At 33.4% G+C, this 20,195-nt stretch overlaps 1 protein-coding gene across 1 annotated transcript; it reads left to right on the forward strand.

The window, feature by feature from the left end:
• Positions 1-3,311: 3,311 nt before the first annotated feature.
• LOC150099647 (uncharacterized) lies at positions 3,312-12,152 on the forward strand. Its single transcript, XM_090404271.1, has 6 exons — positions 3,312-3,532; positions 4,562-4,617; positions 5,913-6,020; positions 8,719-8,754; positions 11,423-11,461; positions 11,950-12,152. The coding sequence occupies exons 1-6, from the start codon at positions 3,424-3,426 to the stop codon at positions 11,980-11,982; spliced, it is 381 nt and encodes a 126-aa protein (XP_090260397.1). The 5' UTR covers positions 3,312-3,423; the 3' UTR covers positions 11,983-12,152.
• The last annotated feature ends 8,043 nt before the right edge of the window (positions 12,153-20,195 follow it).

Genomic DNA, 20,195 nt, shown 5'->3' on the forward strand with positions numbered 1-20,195 from the left:
ATTATTACAATTATTACCCAATTATTCATTATACACTGGCTTCAAAAGAAATCATCGGACCCTCTCATGGGCAAGGTGCATCGTGCCATCTAACGAGCTTAGTTACTGTCCTCTTCCCTAGGGGACGGTTTGAGTCTTCCGTGTTTCCACAACAGCCTCCAGGAGTCTCGGTTTCTTGAATGGCTGGTGATCTGTCTATATGTTTGTAATCCGGAGTTGACCTTTATTGATGTTATCCATTTAGTTCTTGGTCTTCCTTTTTTTTCTTTTTTCTTTTAATCTTGCATACAGAGCAAGGTTGGGTAGTTTATAGCCGGTTACGAAATTTGAAAGATGCGTTGTGAGAAGATGTCATGTTGCAGGCCTATCGTTTAAGAAAACTGTTGACAAATTGGACAGTCCAATTTGTCAACAGATCATTGATACCATACTGCGATGGAAGCGCAAGGCGTCAATTGCAAATGCTACCGCAGTGGAAGACCAACTACACTCGCCGAACATGAGCGTAGGGTGGGCACGCACCACATTACGCATACCAACATGTGTGATGTAGTCTTCAATGGTGTAAAGATTGTATACAGTGGGATGGAAACATTGAAAGCAGTGTTATGGAATCTGATGGTATGGTTCTGTTTTTTCTGGTTCAGTCTCGGATCTGTTTATGGTGCCACAACCATTGAACTCCAAGAGGTATCTGAACATTCTGGACAATACAATGCATCCTACTTTGTGGCATTTCTACGAAATGACCATTGTCTCTTTCAGCAAGACAGTGCACCATGTCATAAACCTGCTGCTTTAACTGCATGGTTTATCGACTTCTATATCACCACACTTGACCATCCCCCACAGAGCCCTGACCTCAACCGTATTGAACATCTGTGGGAAGAACTGGAGCGTCGGGTAAGGTCAAGGAACGTCGGCCTAACAACAATCCAGGACCTCGTTACATTTCTACAGGAAGAATGGTCCAAACTTCCGATTGTTCGCTATCGTGCATATGTGGAAAGTATTCCCCGTAGAATTGCTGCAGTCATCGGAGCGAACGGAAGTTCTCTGTCTTATTAAGGTGGGCGTCATGGGTGCTTGTTCCTCACATTATCACATGGTGTCCGTTGAGTTCTTTAGAATTAGTGTATATCTGATCCATACAAAACTTCTATTATATCAGTGCCTTGTATGCCAGCACAAACAAAGAAAACAGCAATTACGCAGCAAATTTGAAGTAGTAGTACTTTAGGTACAGTTTAATAACTTCCCATTCCCGAAACTATCATACGCGCGCGCACACACACACACACACACACACACACAAACACACACGCACACGCATAAAATAATCCGCATAAATGTGTAGAATAAGAGGAAAATGTTATAAAAGTAAATAAACATTCTTAAATTTGGTGCTCTTACCTTCTAACAATCCCATCACACTTTTGTAAAATATTAATATGCCATCGGCAGAGTCTGTGGTATCTAAGTAAGAATTTTAAAATATTAATATTTTAAGAATAAACAAAAATTAGGAAATTCTCTGATCAGCAAAATACAAAATATTAATTTCGCTTTAAACAGAAAAGTATTATAAAAAGTGAAATGAAATCCAATTAAATACAGAAATACAGAAAGAAACTATGTTTTCTAAAATATGTCTTGTTTTGCATCAGTTTTCATTTATTTGTACCATCAGAATATTATTTCGATTTTCCAGCGAAGAATTGCCGCAATGAAGTTTTCGTGAAACATGTTTTTGTCTATTTAGACAAATCTTCAAGTATAATTTAAAATATATTGTGCAATGGGAAGATCATGTACTGATACTATGTTTGTTGCATAATATATAAAAGGAAAAGAAATAGTATAAAACAAATACTATTATGTACATCGTTGACATAGAAGAGGCGTATGTTACAGTAGAATTATATTACAAATGTCCTCAAAGCACATCATGTAATCTGATTCAGGATTTACTTTCACATTACAGGATGTCCTGAAAATAAATCTGATTCAGACATATTTCAGGATTCAGAAAATCCTACAGGGAACGGGATATGACAAGGATATTCGTTAAGTTCATGTTTATTTGATGTGATTAATTATGGACGAAATAATAACGATATTTAAAAAACAAAACTTAAATAGAATAAAAATGATAACAGAAAATTTCATTTTTGTCTGATATGCGAATGGTGGAACATTACGTTTTTTAATGAAATTTTAATGAAATTAAAATTAACTGCAAAAGAACAATCTCTGAACGATACTAAAATATCGGGATGTTTAAATTCAACATATTAGAAAAATCACATCAAACAAAAGAAATAAAAAATACGAATCTACAAATTAATAGTCTCGCTGATGAGAAAATCATCAGAAATTTCAGGCGAAATATTTAAAACCGTTATTTTTTGTCCGTACAAGTGTGTTCGAACTGCCTTTGGTATTGGGCCATCTGCATGCCTTTCTACAGCGCCCTCTGTAGCGATGAGATGTGGGTGAAATAATCCTTGATAGCATTTGTTACCACTCGATACCTTAATAACATTTGATTTTTATTTTCGAAATTAAAAGATATTTAAATGTAGAATTTAAAAGATAGTTAATTAGTCTGTTATCTGATGGAGCAGTATTTTTGTGAGAGAGTTGGCTTCTGGAACAATACGATCTATGCTGTAGCTAATGCATTACATAAGACTGACTGATCTCTTTTCTTTGTCTAAAGTTATTGTGTTTTTCTTCGGAATTCGAAATGATGGAGGATCTTTGTGTTACAGCTTCAGTGGTAATAGGGAATTGCAAATTCAGTTATAGGTAATCCCTTCCTGGAAATAGCTCCTTGCAGGTAATCCAACAAGTGCAGGTGACTAGAAGTAATTGGTCTTTAGTCCTATCATTAAAAATAATTTAACTAAAATTCCTTGCAAAGAATAACATTTTCAGAGAATTGGTCTTCAAACTGAGAAGAGCAATTTCTAACTTTAGTATGCGTTTCAAACACTTAGTACAATATTTCGATGTTTTCCATACATATTTGTATGTAATACATATTATATACATATTGCGCGCACCCTCCAATGAACGTGTGTGTGTGGGTGGTTAGTCGTTACGTGTAGTGTTACATAAATTCACTTTCCTGCTGATAGACAAGCTGGAAGGAAATAATTAATCGATAACTATAGCTCTAGGAAATGATCGGAATATTTATATACACACATGTGCGTGTTATGTGCGTATGTAACTTCCTTCCGGCATTTATATCAGCAGGAAGTTAAATTTTATTCAGAAAATTTATAAGGATTTTTTAAAGGTATCTCTCTGAGCACTATATATATATAAACATTCCTGCATAGTGCGGTATATCACTTGGTTAATAGAAATAGTATATTTGGACTCTTTTTTGGATACAAGAGTTTGCAAATAAAAATGCCTTTTAAACTGGCTTTATTATTTCTATTTTTGGAACATTCAGTGCTCGGATTTCCATCAGCTCAGGAAGGCGATCACCCTGAAGAGCCTGGCGCAGTTTTTTGCAGTAAGTTGTAATTAAATTTTATATGCACCATAAAAGTAGTGTATAAAAACTATAAAAAAAAATATTCGTAATGGTAATCATTCTAATTTTACATCGTAAAGATCCTTGTATAATTGACATAATTGTTAAAGTGCATACAGAAACTTGATGAATGCAAATCAATATTTGTTGTATAGCATTGATGCCGATGGTCATGTAGTTTACGAAAGGTAAATGAACGCATGAAAGAAGGGTAATTTTTACGATCAATTTAAAACTCTAGCATTCTTAATGTTTTTAGTGTTTTGTTGTATAATTTATAACTTTTACTTTTGTGTCTTAATTGTGTTGTTTTTAAGGTATTCATGTTACCCTGATTTGCACATGACATTTGTCATTATCATGCATTCTCCCATTTTACCAAGCAATTTATATCGGTAATTGATATGTTTTAATTACAATTATTGTTAATAATTTTGAGAGAAGTTGTGATATTTTATTTTTGAGCAAAAAAAAACATAAGTCAAAGAAATTGGTTTGTGGTTCCAAGGACATTTCATGATCTATATATCAGACATTATATTTTTGTTGGAGTAAATCTTATAAAACTTGAAAAGTTGACAATATTATAGGGAGTTTAAAACTTCTCTTATCTTTAAGATAATTAAACTTGTTATTGTACTATTTAAAGCTCCTTCAAAGCGTTTTTAAAGAAGTTTTCAACATACGTGTATTTCAAGGGGTCACACTCAATATTCTCATTAGTAACAAATCGGGGAAATAATGCTGCCTTCTCTCATATTTGATGTAAAACATCAAATCAAAATATATATTTTCTTTAAAGTGAATAATATTTCTTTCTATTTCATGTTATTTTTATTCACGATGTTTCCCTCATTTTGAAATATTCCTTAAATAAATTGAGAGATAAATTCCAAGGAGGTGTGACATCTTTATTTTTATTGATATATATATATATATATATATATATATATATATATATATATATCATAGATTTAAATTTAAATCGCGTCTGGGATGTATTTTTAGGAAATGAAGAAACCAAAGCTGCAGCCGCTGGTTGCGTACAATTGGCGGAAGGGCAGGTACGTATAACGTCTTTAATATCATAATATATATAATCAAATAAACTATTTTAAAATCCCAAATGTTTAAATCGTTTATGTTATTTTTATAGTATCGTATGTGCTTTTAATGCGCAAGGTAAAAAAAATTGCGGATTTTTCTACTTCTAAGGTACTTTTCAAGTTTCATATAAACAGTTTAGAATTCTTTTTTTTTTTTACTTTTATAACTGGATAGCATACTTTCTCTGATATTTCAAACAGAAAATGATGGAGGGATCTTCACCTCAATCTTCAGAAGTAAGTGGGGAGTTTCTTGGAGGCCTTCATGAATTACATTCAATTCCAACTAAAATATTGCAGATGACATTAAATCGTTTTCTCCGTCTAATTTGCAAGTATTTCTTTGCAAATACATTTCAAATTTTCAGTGTATTCAGCAAGACACTGATAATTGCCAAACCTTTGGATATGGCAGGATTTCTCATCATGGAGTTATTTTGATAACTCCATGATACGACATCACGTAGACCTCCTTCTCAGCATTCTATAAACGAAGTTTTCTTCCTAATTCTTATCATTTGCTCGGAATAGACTGCTAATACTACGAAATGCACATTCTTCCAAATAGAGAATATTATTGTCACATCTGGAGCAAGTTCACTCTAAACACTACCTAAGTATTCTCACTAAGTTCAGTAGAGAGAAGAGAAAGCGAGGTGAGATAAGTTGGTTAATGAAACCTTTCTCAGTGATTCACACCACTGCACTCGACGCTCTTTACATCCAGTTTCCAGCGAATTAATGATAAATATTTCCGTAGATATTTATGTTCAGAATTCTCTTGTTATTAATTCTACACGTTTGTGTACAGAACGTATTGAGAGATTGTGCAATTACATTGTCCGGGTTGATCACAAGGAAGTATAAAATCCCAGTTTTTCGAAAGAAATTCCTTACCACCTCCTTTGTTGAGAAGTTGAGAAGCCCAAAAATGTTCCCAGCAGGAATCAAATACTGGACCTTGAAAGCCACTACATAGAGGACTCTTCCTCTATTTAGCTGTGATAAGGAGGCCTCTGCGAATCACTTCTACAATATCCTTATCTAAACATTTGTTACTCTTCAGAATTCATTATAGAGAAGAACGACACAAGCTTCATCACGGGATTACAACTTCTGATATAAAACTCTGATAAGTTAAGAATTATTGGAAAATGATACTGAAATCTGATTAACCTATAAATAGTTTTATTGAAACTATGGAGAAAATGTCATCAGTATAAAGATTAATAAAGTGGATTTCTTTTTTTCAGACGGAGCAAGCTCTTACAGAATGCCTTTCATCAATTTATCAAGAGGGACATAATCAACATTTATTATTTATAAATGATTTTTGCAATGACCATTGGAATGCTAAAGAAGTATGTCATTACGTATAACTATTACATAAATTAAGTAAAATTATAAGTAATGTAGTGCAATATGAAATCTTTAGATAAATTACTCTTAATTAATTCAATATTTCTATTTATTTTCAGTATCATATTAATAACCTTCATCAATAGCTTCTGTACAGTTCAGTAAAATTAGCGAAAATTGAATTTTTAATTTTCAGGCTAATTTTATTTTACTTTTAATGACTATTATTACCCAAAGAAAGGTAATAATAGTTGACCAACAAAGTACCATTCAATTGCGCTCACTTCTGTTCAAAAATCATGGAGAAGGTTATTAGCAACCAATCTTGAACCATCTAGAAACATGACAACTAATTAGTGACTAGCAGTATGCATTCCATCACTCGAGATCTACAGCTGATCTTGCTCTTACTACCCACTTATAGACTCAAGCCACGGAGTAATTTGGAGAAAATGACGTGATTTCCCTCGGCATTCCGAAGACTGATCGGGTTTGGCACAGGGACCTACTCACCAAACTGCCATCGTATTGTCAGCCTTCACCTCTCTGCAACTTGATCGCTAACTTTTTCACTGGTCGCTCACTAGGTGTCGTGGTGGACGGCTTACTCTCCTCATTTTTCACTATCAATGCAGGAGTTCCCCCCAGAATTAGGTTCTTTCACCAACTCTCTTCCACTTGTATATAAATGACTTACTCTAAGAGACTTTAATCCTCTCCATAGCTTTGCTGACGGCAGTATACATGTTCCTCCTTTTCATTCAATAAACATGTTACTGCTCAAGTATTAGAATCCTAAATATCTACTACGACCGTCAACTCAGATCTCCTTGCTACATCCTGTGGAGCAAGGACATCCCTCTCCTTAACTTCAGTAATACTGAGATATCCAAACACGATCAGGTTTCACTTCTTTTAACTGACTTGTACCGCCTATCTTACCTAGCACAACCACATTTCAACTATAGCTTCTGCATCTGCCAAACAACTTGGTGTACTTTTTCGCACAAGACAGTAATTCACACCTTCACAGCTGCTAACGCAATACAAATCCGAAATCCGCCCAGATATGAAATATTGCTCCCATATTTTGGAGCAGCAAAATTCTCTCTAAGATTGCTCAGTTCTTTCCAGAAGAGGGCAATCCGATTAACTAATCAATGATCATTTCTCGTAGAGTCACTTCAACACGCCAGTGCTATGATGAATTGGCCATTATTATTCCTCTACTCTCCTCCAAAATCATTAAAACAAGAGCCACTGCTAACCAACGCCATTTTACAGCCCATCTTAAAACTCATCGAACTAACTTCATTGCTTAATCTTTTATTCCATCTACTTCTGTCATTTGGAACAATCTCCCCAACTCTGCCTTTCCCAAAGATTACAATCTTCAATGTTCAAACAAAATGCAAACAGACTTCTTCTTTCTTCTATTCCACTTGACCACACACACAGCACTAGTGTGCTATAGGGCTTGTGGTCTTTCGTGTGTGGGTCAAATATTAAAAACAAATGGCATTTCTATAATAAATCTGTTAAAAGATTTATTTCTTTTGCATGAAAAATTATAAAATCGATAATATTTACATTCTATAAAGTTTATAAATCGTGATAACATTTGCATGATTGATGTAGTAGTTTACCGTTTCTCTTCAGCGTGTCACGTGTTCTTGTTTACGACATCAGTATTCAGGATAACGTTCAGTTTTGTTGCTACGCTATTGTTTTGTGTGCCTTAGCGCTATTTTGCTATATTATTTGAATATTGCAATATCTTAGCAAATATATAAGTAAATATAAACACATAAGGCAATAATATGGCTATAAAATATTCATTGTGCTAAACATTAACAATAAAATTGATTTAAATCACCTATCTCTCAGGATTAAAGAACCCCTGTTTAAGTTATAGTCTCTATCCCAAATCTAATTGATTCTTAATGGATTTCGGAAACACGGAGCGCATCCGATTTTTTTAAATAAGGTCATTCTTTTTGAAACACCCTGTATATAGTAATAATGACGGCATTGTTATTATTAAACTACTGAGCATATATATATATATATATATATTTGCTAACTGATTTTATAATAGTCGTTTTATAGTGATACGATGTTTCTTATAGTGTTTACTTGCTTTCTATGGTCCCACGCCTGAAGAAGTCGGACAATCCGATGAAACATGTTGCGTTTTGAATAAACTTAATTGTTATTCTAGTCTCGGTTATAGTCAGTATATATATATATATATATATATATTTTTTTTTAATTGAAATAAACTTTGCAGAAAATGTATTGACAACCCTGTTTACAGAAGCATTAGAACTCCTCGAAGACACCACTCTGCAAAACCCACCGTCTTTACAACCCACCTGTCATAAGATAAAATCAAAGAAAATTTGAACCTTTTTTTTAGTTTCATTTCGATGTAGCTGTAACAATGAGAGATTAATGTCCTTCCTATGTATGATTTCACTTGTCAGTATAAATGTTTTTAGATTCTATAATATACTTTCATTTATGAGAATCAAGAATCACAGATGTTATGAATTATTACGGTAATGACACTCTGTGGCACGATCCTAATCATAGATATGTAAATTAACAAAGGATACACAAATAAATTATGTATTATTTTAGTACAATGTTGATATATGCTGTTTGATGTTTATTTATCTTACTTTCATTTATATTTAGCTGGATGATTGCATGAAAAGAAAACTACATGCCGTTGTAAGTATTTTCATTTTATTTTCTTTCATTCTTTTTTTAGATTTCCCCTATCGGTGACTTTTAATACTAAATCTTTTCTTCGCGAAGATCATCTCCCCATGCCTTCAAAAGTCTCAATGTGAAATTTGGTTTCATTCCCTTTATTGGTTTTAGCTACAGATGACCCCAAATAGGGAAAGTTATTTTATGGCCACCCTGTATATAAAAATTAACAAATACCACACGATGATCAATGAAATGTCAATCAATCCCATCCTGGTTGGCCGAATGGTTAGCGTATCCGCTCGCCAGCTGAAAGGTTGCAAGTTCGAATCCCGCCGTGTGCATGGTTGTTTTTTGATTTTCAATGAAACTACTAGTGGTAGTCGGCGGTAGATGGCGTTGGTGTAGATGATGAAGATAGTTGTGGTTGGTGGCAGGGTGGAGACGGAAAGTTGTAGAGCAGGTTCCCTCCCTCGATGAGTCCTTGGACACCCTGTACGTGTTACGTAATAATAATATTATAAAAATATTCATAATAATGATTAAAAATTTAGATAGAATATTACAGTTTAATAAAAAATCTTCACTCACTCTCTCACACACACATTGGATTACCAAGAACATGAATAGGATCAAAGAAAACATAAATAAGGAAAGCAAAAATACCTGCAATTAAGTGTTGGAAAATTATCTTCTTCTAATTCAATTTCTCTTATCTGAACGAGAAAAATAAAGAGAAAGGTTTGTAAACAAGATAAATAATAACGCAAATCCGCCGAAACGTAAATTCAAAAGGGATAAATGATGTCACCACTGTGCTTAATGGAATAAATACTACCTTTACTATTGTGATAATGCAGACAGGACAAAGTGCAATAGTCATCTCAATTGACAATGAATTCAATGTCGTCATCATCGTGTATTCATATAAAAACAAGGAATATATACAGAGATACACATATTACAATTCATGAATAACTTGAGTTTTTGTATAACAACAATGGTTTTCAGTAATGAGTCTATTAAATATCAGATAGCTGAAGAATCTCGTTTTCAAAATAGATGTTTATTTATTTCTAATAAATGCATAAATTATATATTGCCTAATTAACTAATTATAATGATTTTTATTAATGTATGTAATACTTAATTAGAAATTGTATTCATTTAATACATTAATTAATTAGATCGATGATAATTTAATAATTACTTACATAGATTAATTAAATGTATTATTGCCAATAATATATTTAATTAATGTAATAAGTAGGAACGAGTGTACATTTTCATATAAATTTTCAAGGTGGTAGTACTAGGAAAACTGAATCTTAGAATGCATCATCACACCCTCACCTGCAAACCTGAGACTACTTATGTGGGCTTATTCTGCTGAATCTTCATGGGTTATTTCGAACCCATTGCCTGTTAGTCTGAATACTGACTCAAGGGAAGTAATAAAAACATTTCATTCCGAGGAGTTTTCTTGAAGAACTCCAGTGAAATATAAAACTCTTAGTTATCTCTCCCTACACTTTGTCTTCTTGTATGGTACCTCTGGTACAGTTCTGGTATTCCTTTGATTATTTTCAACGGTTTGCCATAATAAACTGAGAATTTTGAATATCCTTTGTCTAAAAATTGAATCCATCTTAAATCGATAATATCTAAAATTAAAACAAGGTTGTTATCTCCTGTTCTTTCTAGCAACCATTTAAGTCATTACATTTGATGAGTTTTTTCAAGATGTCATGTTTTTTTTTTTTTTTTTGAGTGGTGATGAATTATTCGGCAGTATTTTGTAGTAGTTCTTCCAATTCAGGAGTCCTTAGTTTTGTCTTCAGTATCTTGATGTTTTTTATTATACGTTTGTGTTTGTTTTCTATAGTGTATAAAGAATTAGGTACCTGGCAGATTTCTCTTGTTTCATGAATCTTCATGTTGTTCTTATTTTTGAGAAGATAGTCTGGGTGTATTTTCACTTCTCATTTTGAAGAACCATGTAGATTTGATCATTTAGTTCATTTGCTAAGTATGTAGATTGTGTGTCACTGGATTCCAGAATTGCTGTTTAATGTTATTGTTCTTCTTTATTAATTCTTCAATGATCTGCGTCATCATTTTGTAATCAAAGTTTTTGCTGCTATTTCTGTGATGAATCGTATGATATACGTGAACCTCTGAAGTCGTCCTTCGGGAAAAAGACCTGTCCTGAGTTTTTTGTGTCACTTCTGTAAAGTAGGTTTTTATGAAAGGAAGAATTCGTTCATTCCAAGGACATATCCTTTGTATTCTTGTTTCAGGTCTAAACGCTATGAGACAAAGGTTTATGTGTACCTTTGTTGTACCATGATCGCAGTATTGTTATACACCATTCATCATTAATAATCTCTACAATTTTGATTTGATCTCGCTCACATTTTATTGCTAAAAGTGATCTTCTTCCTTATGAATTTTTCAGGTCCATTTTTTTCAAATTTGGGTGGAAATTTGCTGTAAAGTGCAAAGATTATAAGTTGCTATAAACTGTATGAATAAGAGAATTAGGAATAAGGAATATCGTCATCTAAATACCAAATCTCATCGAATGATGTTTTTGCGAACGCGTAAAATTTGGGATTAGCTAGATTAATTTTCTCCGTTTTCTCATAGAAATACTTATAAACTAATAGTTTCATATTAATTTCAGTCGCATGAAGATCAATTACGAGACGAAAGAGCATTTATGGTAAGCCTTCTTTCTTTACTTAGAATTTATCTGCATTTTCACATAATTTAAACATTCCAAAATATATATATCGCAATGTCTAAATTCATTAATCTTCTCCTTCTTAAGACGTCCGTGTAGTAAAAATTATTGATTTATGTATATGTGATAATTTCTAGAATAGCAGCGTCTAAAAGTTAATCAAATCGTGAAATTAATTCTTGTCATGACTATTATGACTACAATTATATTACGTTTTTTCCCTTAAGATTGATTTGTATTGTGTTATCATTATAGTTGATCCCTTGACATGCTTTTCCTTTTAAACAAAAAGTAATCTTAAAGCTCATTACCGAAGGTCAGAAAAAAATTATGTAATGAATGGTATTGTGAATTATAAACTCCTTCGAATGCATAACGTGAAAATAACATTACGATTGGGAGGAGGAGCTGAGAACAGGGTATGTATAAATCGCTAATCTGAAACCTTTAATTTTTACTTTTTTTAGGAATGTTTGAGTAATTTAATAAGAGAGCAGTGAAACGGAAAACGAAAAAGCCTGAAGAAATAGAATTTGAACACGTATCTTCACAATAGGCTTCAATGGCAGAAGTGAATGGTGTTCTGTTTTTATCGGAATTTTTCATTATTATGGCTTCTTTAATATGCTAATAAAGTGTGCTCTAAATAAAATTCATCATATCAAAATAATTATGGAATTTATGTATATTATTTCTGGGAAAACTCCCATGTTACTCCTCTTTATAAACTATGACGACCACGAACAGTCGAAACGGTCCACACACCGTCAACCACCTTTCCCCTTCCCCCTCCCTATTTAAAAAAAAAAAAAAAAAAAATTAACCCTTTCATTTTTTCCCCACCCTATATAAAAGTATATGTTTCTATATGTTACGAAAAAAACCCGGGATTTTCTAACTTATTCTACCAAACTGCCTACCCCACACACACACTCTGCAGTTTTCGACATCGCAGACTGAGGAAAAGCCACAACACCCAGAAAAAGGTATGTGCAATTTTCTATTCCTTAGGCTACATATACTTTTTAGTACATCTACACTCATAATGCCCTAAGAATCCATGAGTAAATAGCCAATGACATTTAAACAGGGGTACTCCTAAACTGAAGCAGGCAAAATAGCTGTAATCATAATAATTATGGAATTTATTATTTATAATATATATAAAATATATAAAATATATAAAATAATATATATATATATTATTTTATATATTTTATTGTGCCATCATATAGCACAATAAAATAATCCTGAAATAATGAGGAGAGTAATTAAATTATACTGACAGAAATTTTATTCTGGTTTTGAATCTTTTACCAAAGAGTAAGCAAACGAATCTTCACACCTTAAATATCATAACGACTAAATTACCTTTACATGAAAACTGTTGACTTTGCATTAAATAATGCAATAATTGTTAAATGTACCTGGATGGGAACATTAGCTGCTAGGGTTCGTAAGTGATTAGAGAAAAGTGAAAGAATAGTAGTGGCCAATTCACTGGAGAAACGCGAACCTTAGAAAAGACAGAACATAGCAATAGCGTGTGTATACATCAACAGAGTGTTAAAGTCAGTGGAGAGCGTCCTTGAGAGAGGAGTCATTCACCAAATACCTTCTGAATACAATCAAACCATCTGAGGAAGATGCATATCTCAAATGTGAGAACCATATTCTAAGATTGTAGGATTTGATATTTATAAAACTGTCAAAAATTCTGGAGAAGAGAGGTTTTTTCTAGAATACAAAAAGACCACGTTTGTGTGGTAGAAGATATTTATTTGAGATTTGTGCCATGATAGGCTACATAGGATCAAGCAAAGAATATGACTTATCCAGGTTGAGTAGATGGATATTGTCCAATGTGAGGGGATCGGAGAATGAAATCAGACTGCGTTTTGGTGACTGAAACTCACGTCAAGGAGATCGCTGTTTAAAGCATGATCTCGAAGTGATTTCTAACTTCTTATTAACTTCTTAATACAATTCCGTATACATTCCGTACCACATAAGATTAGTTTAGATATTTCTATATTATTTACATAACTGAATAGTTAGCGTATCCGCTTTCAAACTAACAGTCTCGCGATCCTGATTCCCAGTGGGTTAATGGATGTATCACATAGATTTTTTAAAACCATAAGAAATACAAATAAAAATTAAAATGAATAAAAAATTGGAAAATAAAATCTTTAACCCAACCAAAGAAGTACAAATATACGAGTACTATAGGTTCACAACCTATCTTGGATGGGAGTAATATAAAAGAAATTATTAATAAAAATACAATATACTGGATCTGGAACTTCTTTTCGCATTTAGAGGCCATACGACATGAAAGGTTGAGTGAGGAAACACTCAGTATTCTTTAATAGAACTGGAAATTTAAAAATACTTCCAACTAACTTAATAATTGTTAGTGGCTTCAGCAAATTAGATTTTCAGATGATAAGAGAAAAGCCGTGTATTGAAGTAGAATAAAATAACCTTGGGCAAAGAGAAGGGTGCATTCGCAATGGTTCTTTACAAGACCACCATTTGGTCTAAAACTGGCTCTACCATTATTAACTTCGCTACTTTAAATATGTTGAGCATTAATAAGTTTTAACTACTCCGAGCTAGCATAACTACAGGGTCACGGTTTTTTTATCGCATCCTTAGGAGGAAAAAACAATCCAATCAACTCTTCAATGAATATTGTGATACACGTTGGATTCTTCAAAAGAGATTAATCGCCTTGTCATCATGCAAATTAGCTTGATAATAATCCAATTTTTCCATAATTCAACCACCAAGCTGAGGAAGAAACTGAGGAATAAGATAAATATGTCAACCACAACGTGAAATTTGATAATTATAATATATATACTTAGAACGATATCATGTAGATCATACAAAGGGCTTGGACTTGAATCCAGAATTGAGAACCTTTAATAATGGCTCTCTAACTAAAGATGAATTTTTCAGGGAATTTGTCAGAGTTATTGTCGCTGGGGCAAACGACAAACAAATGAGACCCAGTAGGTTTCGCAATATGATTATTCTTCGTCGAATACCTAAATTAGTTTGATAAAATTTGGCTCCAACATGCTGTGAGTCTGATGCATAAATTGTTGATGTAGGCATTTCTCTTCCTTGACATTTTGCGAGGTCATTTTTGAGCATTGCAGTCACAATGTATAGTACTGCTGAAGAACGATTTCTAACAAGTAAACATTTATTTTATATTGAAAACATTTGTCCTTTTGTTTCTCAAGTTGATATATTTTACTGACATTCTCCTCTGTATTTCAAGTAATAGTGCTGAGGATTGTCGAATATTAATGCTATAATTAATTATTACTGCAACCTATTTACAATTACTATTAACATTATCTGTAGAGCTTAATTAGTTGCAGATAAAGTAATGTAGGTTAATAAAAATAGAATTTCATGAATTTTCCAAGAACCTTATGATACAATACTTAACCTATTATATTCAGTGGTTTTTGGAATATTCTTTAAAATCCATTAATTGCGTTTGTGTAGCAAGTTCCAAAAATATAACTGCAGACTTCAGATACACAAAATACTTAAATACAAAAAACGAAAATGTTATATCAGAATAAATAATAAAGAAAAACTTTTACGGCTTGTGTATAACATTTATTATGGAATTGTTTCATTCTTTCCATTATGAAAAGACACCAGATGTTAATTTATATATCCCGATATAATTATTAATTAGCTTTCCTTATATAAATTCTCTAATTTTACAAATTAAAGAATTTATATGAATTTCAGAGAAATTTATGAATAATAATTAGTAAATTAATTTAAAACATTTTGGCGATGAAAGCGCAAGACGATTCTTTCACCGTTATCCCGCAATAAATAATTAGGAATTTAAGCAGATACTGAATCTCGTTTTCATTATGATCTACAGTCATTTATTCGTGAGTCGGTTGAAGCAACAAACTCCTTGAAATATTTTTAATAAAATAAAAAATAATAATTTTAGTTTTAGATAAATGACCGCTATATTAAATTTCAATATATAGATTTCTTTTATTTAACATTAGTCAAAGTCAACTAAATATATATATAATATTCATCAAAGCTTGATTTGCTTCCTCAGTCTTAAGAAAAGGCTGGTTATATTCTGCTAATTCGAGTACTCTCCAAGGGCCTATGAGTTGTGGAAATACTTTCTGAAAATGAAAGCTGTGCCGAACAAAGCGGCCTTTTGCAGCTGCCCAATCTTTGATCCATCTAACTCGAGTGTTTCTAGATGTTTTTTCAATGTTTTAGGGATGGCGCCTAAAGCACCTATTATTATGGGAACAACTTTTGTTTTCTTTTGCCAGATTCGTTCAACTTCGATTTGCAAATCGCGATATTTTGTAATTTTTTCATTTTCTTTGTTGTCAATCCGACTATCTCCTGGTACTGATATTTCGATAAACGTAACACCCTTGTTTTCACTTTTTTCAACCACTGTGATATCGGGTGTGTTACATTCCAAGCTTTTGTCAGTCTGGATTTTGAAATCCCAGAGTATTTTAGCTTTTTCATTCTCAACCACTTTCTGGTGAACTTGATGCTTCCAGTAGTCTTTAGATACTTCAAACCCATACTTTTTACATAAATGCCAGTGGATTATCTTAGCTACCTTATCATGCCTTTTACGGTACTCAATTTGTGCGATTTTGCTGCATCCACATTATACAACTTATAATGTGGTCTACTGTTTCTTCCTTTTCTTTGCACAATCTACATTTACTGTCTTCTTGAATCTTTTGTATTTTTGCCTTCATAACGTTGGTTTTAATGGCCTGTTCTTGTGCTGCAAAAATTACCGATTCTGTTTCTTTCTTTAGTGCTCCATTTCTCAACCATTGCCAGGTCAAGTTGCTGTTAGCAACTTGACCTGGAAATACCTTCACAGCTCTATGCTGTGAAGGTATTTTCCATGCAATGTTTTATTTTTACATCTTTCGGTTCTCATTTTTACTTGGTTGGTTTTGTATTCCAATTTCGTCTCCATGGGTTTAAATAAACCCTCTTTCCTTACCTCAATTAGAAATTTTTCCGTTGTTTGCTGCAGATAATCATTTAAATTTCGTTTTTCTTCTTCAATAACTTGCTTCACTTGTAATAATCCTCTACCTCCTTTTTTGCTTGATATATAGAGCTTATCAATGTCACTGCGAGGATTGAGGGCATGGTGCATTTTCATTAATTTTCGAGTTTTTCGATCTAAATCTTCCATCTGTAGCTGGGTCCATTCAACAATGCCTGCTGAATATCTCAGAACAGGTATGGCCCAGGTATTAATTGCTTTTATCAAATTTCCATCATTAAGAATTGATTTAAGGAGTTTTCTTAATCGTCTTATGTATTCTATTCTAGTTCTTTCTTTGATTTTCAATGAATCAATATATAGATTTCTTTTATTTAACATTAGTCAACTGAATATATATATATATATATATATATATATATATATATATATATATATATATATATATATATATATATATATATATATATATATACATAGGTCGCAATACCTAAACAACGTGCCGTATTTGGATAAATGATTAAGGAGAAAGAAGTAATCTATTGATGTGTTTTTAAAGAGATGCACATTGGACCCGATAGAAAAAAACAGTATGTGGAAAGATTGTTCCCATTGCCATATGTGGATGGAATGAAAGAAGATAATGAAAAATTTGTTCGCTTTGATTACAGTTGAACAGTGTGCGGGTATTGGCAAGTAATTCCCGGAGTTCAGACATGATTGGAAAAAAGTGTGGAATGGCAATGACCAATTCAGCGCATCATTGATCATCAACGTAACTACAGAAAAGGCATAGCGCAGTAAAACAGTGACTATGAGAAAGTGGCTTAAGGGAGTTTCCAACAGGGAGACAGAGGTTAACTATTTAGCGGATTCCTCGCTCTTTTCTATATAACCAAGAATTCTTTAAGCGGTTTTGCATGCGCTAACCTAAATGTGAGAACAATATCCCAAATTTGATCAGATCAGAGACTTACAAAAATGCTAGTAAGTGAATAGACTTTTGAAATAAAAATAATGCCAACTTTTTTAGATTGAGATGGCTGTGGATAGAATATATTTTGCCTGGGTTAGCTGGATGTGACAGTTAGCCCAAGAAATGAAACCTGGTCTCAAAAGGATATAGAAATATTATCAAAATTAAAGGAGAGTGACGTAGAATCTTTCTTAGGTGTGATAAGACTGATATAGGTTTTATATAATTGAAATTCACTAAGTTGTCTTCACTCCATTCGAGGATTTGGGTTCCATTCTGCGTTGAATCATCTCGAGTTCCTTCCTTGTTCTCAGTGGTAATGCTTTTCGAGCAACAGTTAACTCTATCTTCCTACGTAGGCTGAATATGAGAAATTGCTCAGACTCAGCAGCTGAGAATCAGAGAGATAGAGAGCGAGAAAGATTCTGATTTTCCCTTGGGTGACAGATACAAATTGTAGATGATATCTTGTGTGACAATGGGAAAAAATATGCTCTTTGTCTTCTCTGCTCATTGTGTATGATAATCCAGTAGATGACTTAGTTGTTTGTATAGATACAAGTTCTAGATGTTGTATCTAGCGCATATGTGATGATCTCTTTATTATTATTATTGTTATTTTTATCATCATCATACGGGCACCTACATATGTATATATACTATATATACATACAAATAGTATATGAAATACATACATGTATTTCATATATATATATATATATATATATATATATATATATATATATATATAAAAACATGGAAACCGCCATGGGTTCCCCCCTCTCATCCCCCTTTGCCAATTTTCTATATGGAAGATTTTGAAAAACGAGCCATAGACTCAGCCCCACTGAAACCTTCTATCTGGCTAAGATATGTAGATGATGTGTTCTCTATTTGGCCTCATGGACCAGACACTTTAGACTCTTTCCTCAGTCATCTCAATAACCTACATTCAAGAATCCAGTTTACTATGGAAAAGGAAAAGAACAATTGCCTACCCTTCCTAGACACCTTAGTCACACGCCTGCTTAATGATACACTTGCCTTCACTGTATACAGAAAACCCACACACACAGGTAGATACATTCACAAACTCTCCCACAACCACTCCTCTCAACAATATGGCATTATTAAAACTCTTGCCAAGAGAGCCTACAATCTTTGTTCCAGTGGAACCGCCCTCACTATTGAGCTTAACCACATACACAACACTTTCCTCTCCAATGGCTACAGTGATCACAGTATCAAAAACATAATCAACTCCTCCCCATTCCCCGTTCTTCTCTTCAACAAGAATTTAAAAATGCCATCACCATACCCTACATCTGTGGCACATCCGAAAAAATAGCCAAGATACTAAAAACGTACAACCTACACACAGCATATACGCCCCACCGCAAACTTGCTACCCTTATCCGTTCTACGAAAGATCAGCTCCTTCCTCTCTCTCTGCTTGGAGTTTACAAAGTACCGTGTTCCTGTAAGCTGGCGTACTTTGGACAGACAGGCAGATCAGCATTCATTCGCCTAGAGTAACACAAGTCTTACATCTGCAAACACAACTATGGCCATTCAGGCTTGGCTGACAATGTTTTGGACACCACCCACAGGGTATCTTGGAAGAAAACCACCATGCTCCACCACAGCAAATTCAAGAAAGAGAGACTTTTCTTAGCAGCAGCAGCAGCTCTCAAAAACCAACCAAATCTGAATAAATATGGTTGTATAAAGATTCCGAAGATTTGGGAAACACTCATCATCAGAGGTCCCACCTTACATTCCAGGCCACCTACTACTGCCCTTAGAGGCCGCTCCAACTAGATAGGACTTTAGTGTCACCCACGTGGTTGGACTCAGTATTGCTTATTATTTGTGTGTATGTTACATTAATTGTTTTTGTAGTCCCCGTAGATGTCCTAGTGACTAGGACGAAATATAGGAAGTATTAAATTATATTTTAATTCTTTTGAGTGCTGTAAAAATCCATTACGCCTCCAACATGATGTCCTCACAGCACTTAAGCCTCTACACACGAACCAGTAGCCATGTAATTCATCCTTCTCGGGTGTTGACCAATTTGTTATTTTTTTAGCTTGCTTTTGAACCATTTCAGTTGTTATTTTCAGTTGGTTCATTTTTCGTTCTTGAGATTTGTTCCTAATTTGTTCAATCCATTTTGCCTTGTTATTGTGCCTCTTAGGGTTGTCCCATAGGATTTTCCAAAACTTTAGTGTATTTCTTTGTCTCTGGTATTTATATTTATATTTTCTTTAAGGTTATCATTCCTGCAGCAATCAATTTTCTTGTAAAACTGGTGCTGATTTGAACAAAACATCGAATTTTGGATGTACTGTTCAATGCGTGCACTGTATCTTCTTATTTTAGCTGCAACTGCAACTGTTTTTTGCTTCACTTCTTCTAATACTTCATTAATAGGTTGTGTTCCAGTATTATATCTCTTTATGCGGTTATTTCGGATTTTTGTGTTTTTCAGCTTCTTTTCCTTAAGGTTTTTCAAATTGCTCACGTCTGCTCTGAGTTTAAGAATTTTATTCTCCAGTCGATGCTTCCATTTTGATTCCTCAGCCTTACTGTTTTTGGGTTCACTAATTTTATATCCTAATTCAGATGTTACAACTTAGGCTATTGAGCACATAAGTTGATTCGTTTGCCCA

Source organism: Typopeltis vanoorti, chromosome 14 (genome assembly GCF_054136105.1).
Source record: "Typopeltis vanoorti isolate ZY-2024b chromosome 14, IOZ_Tvanoo_1.0, whole genome shotgun sequence".
NCBI classification, from domain to species: Eukaryota; Metazoa; Arthropoda; class Arachnida; order Uropygi; family Thelyphonidae; genus Typopeltis; species Typopeltis vanoorti.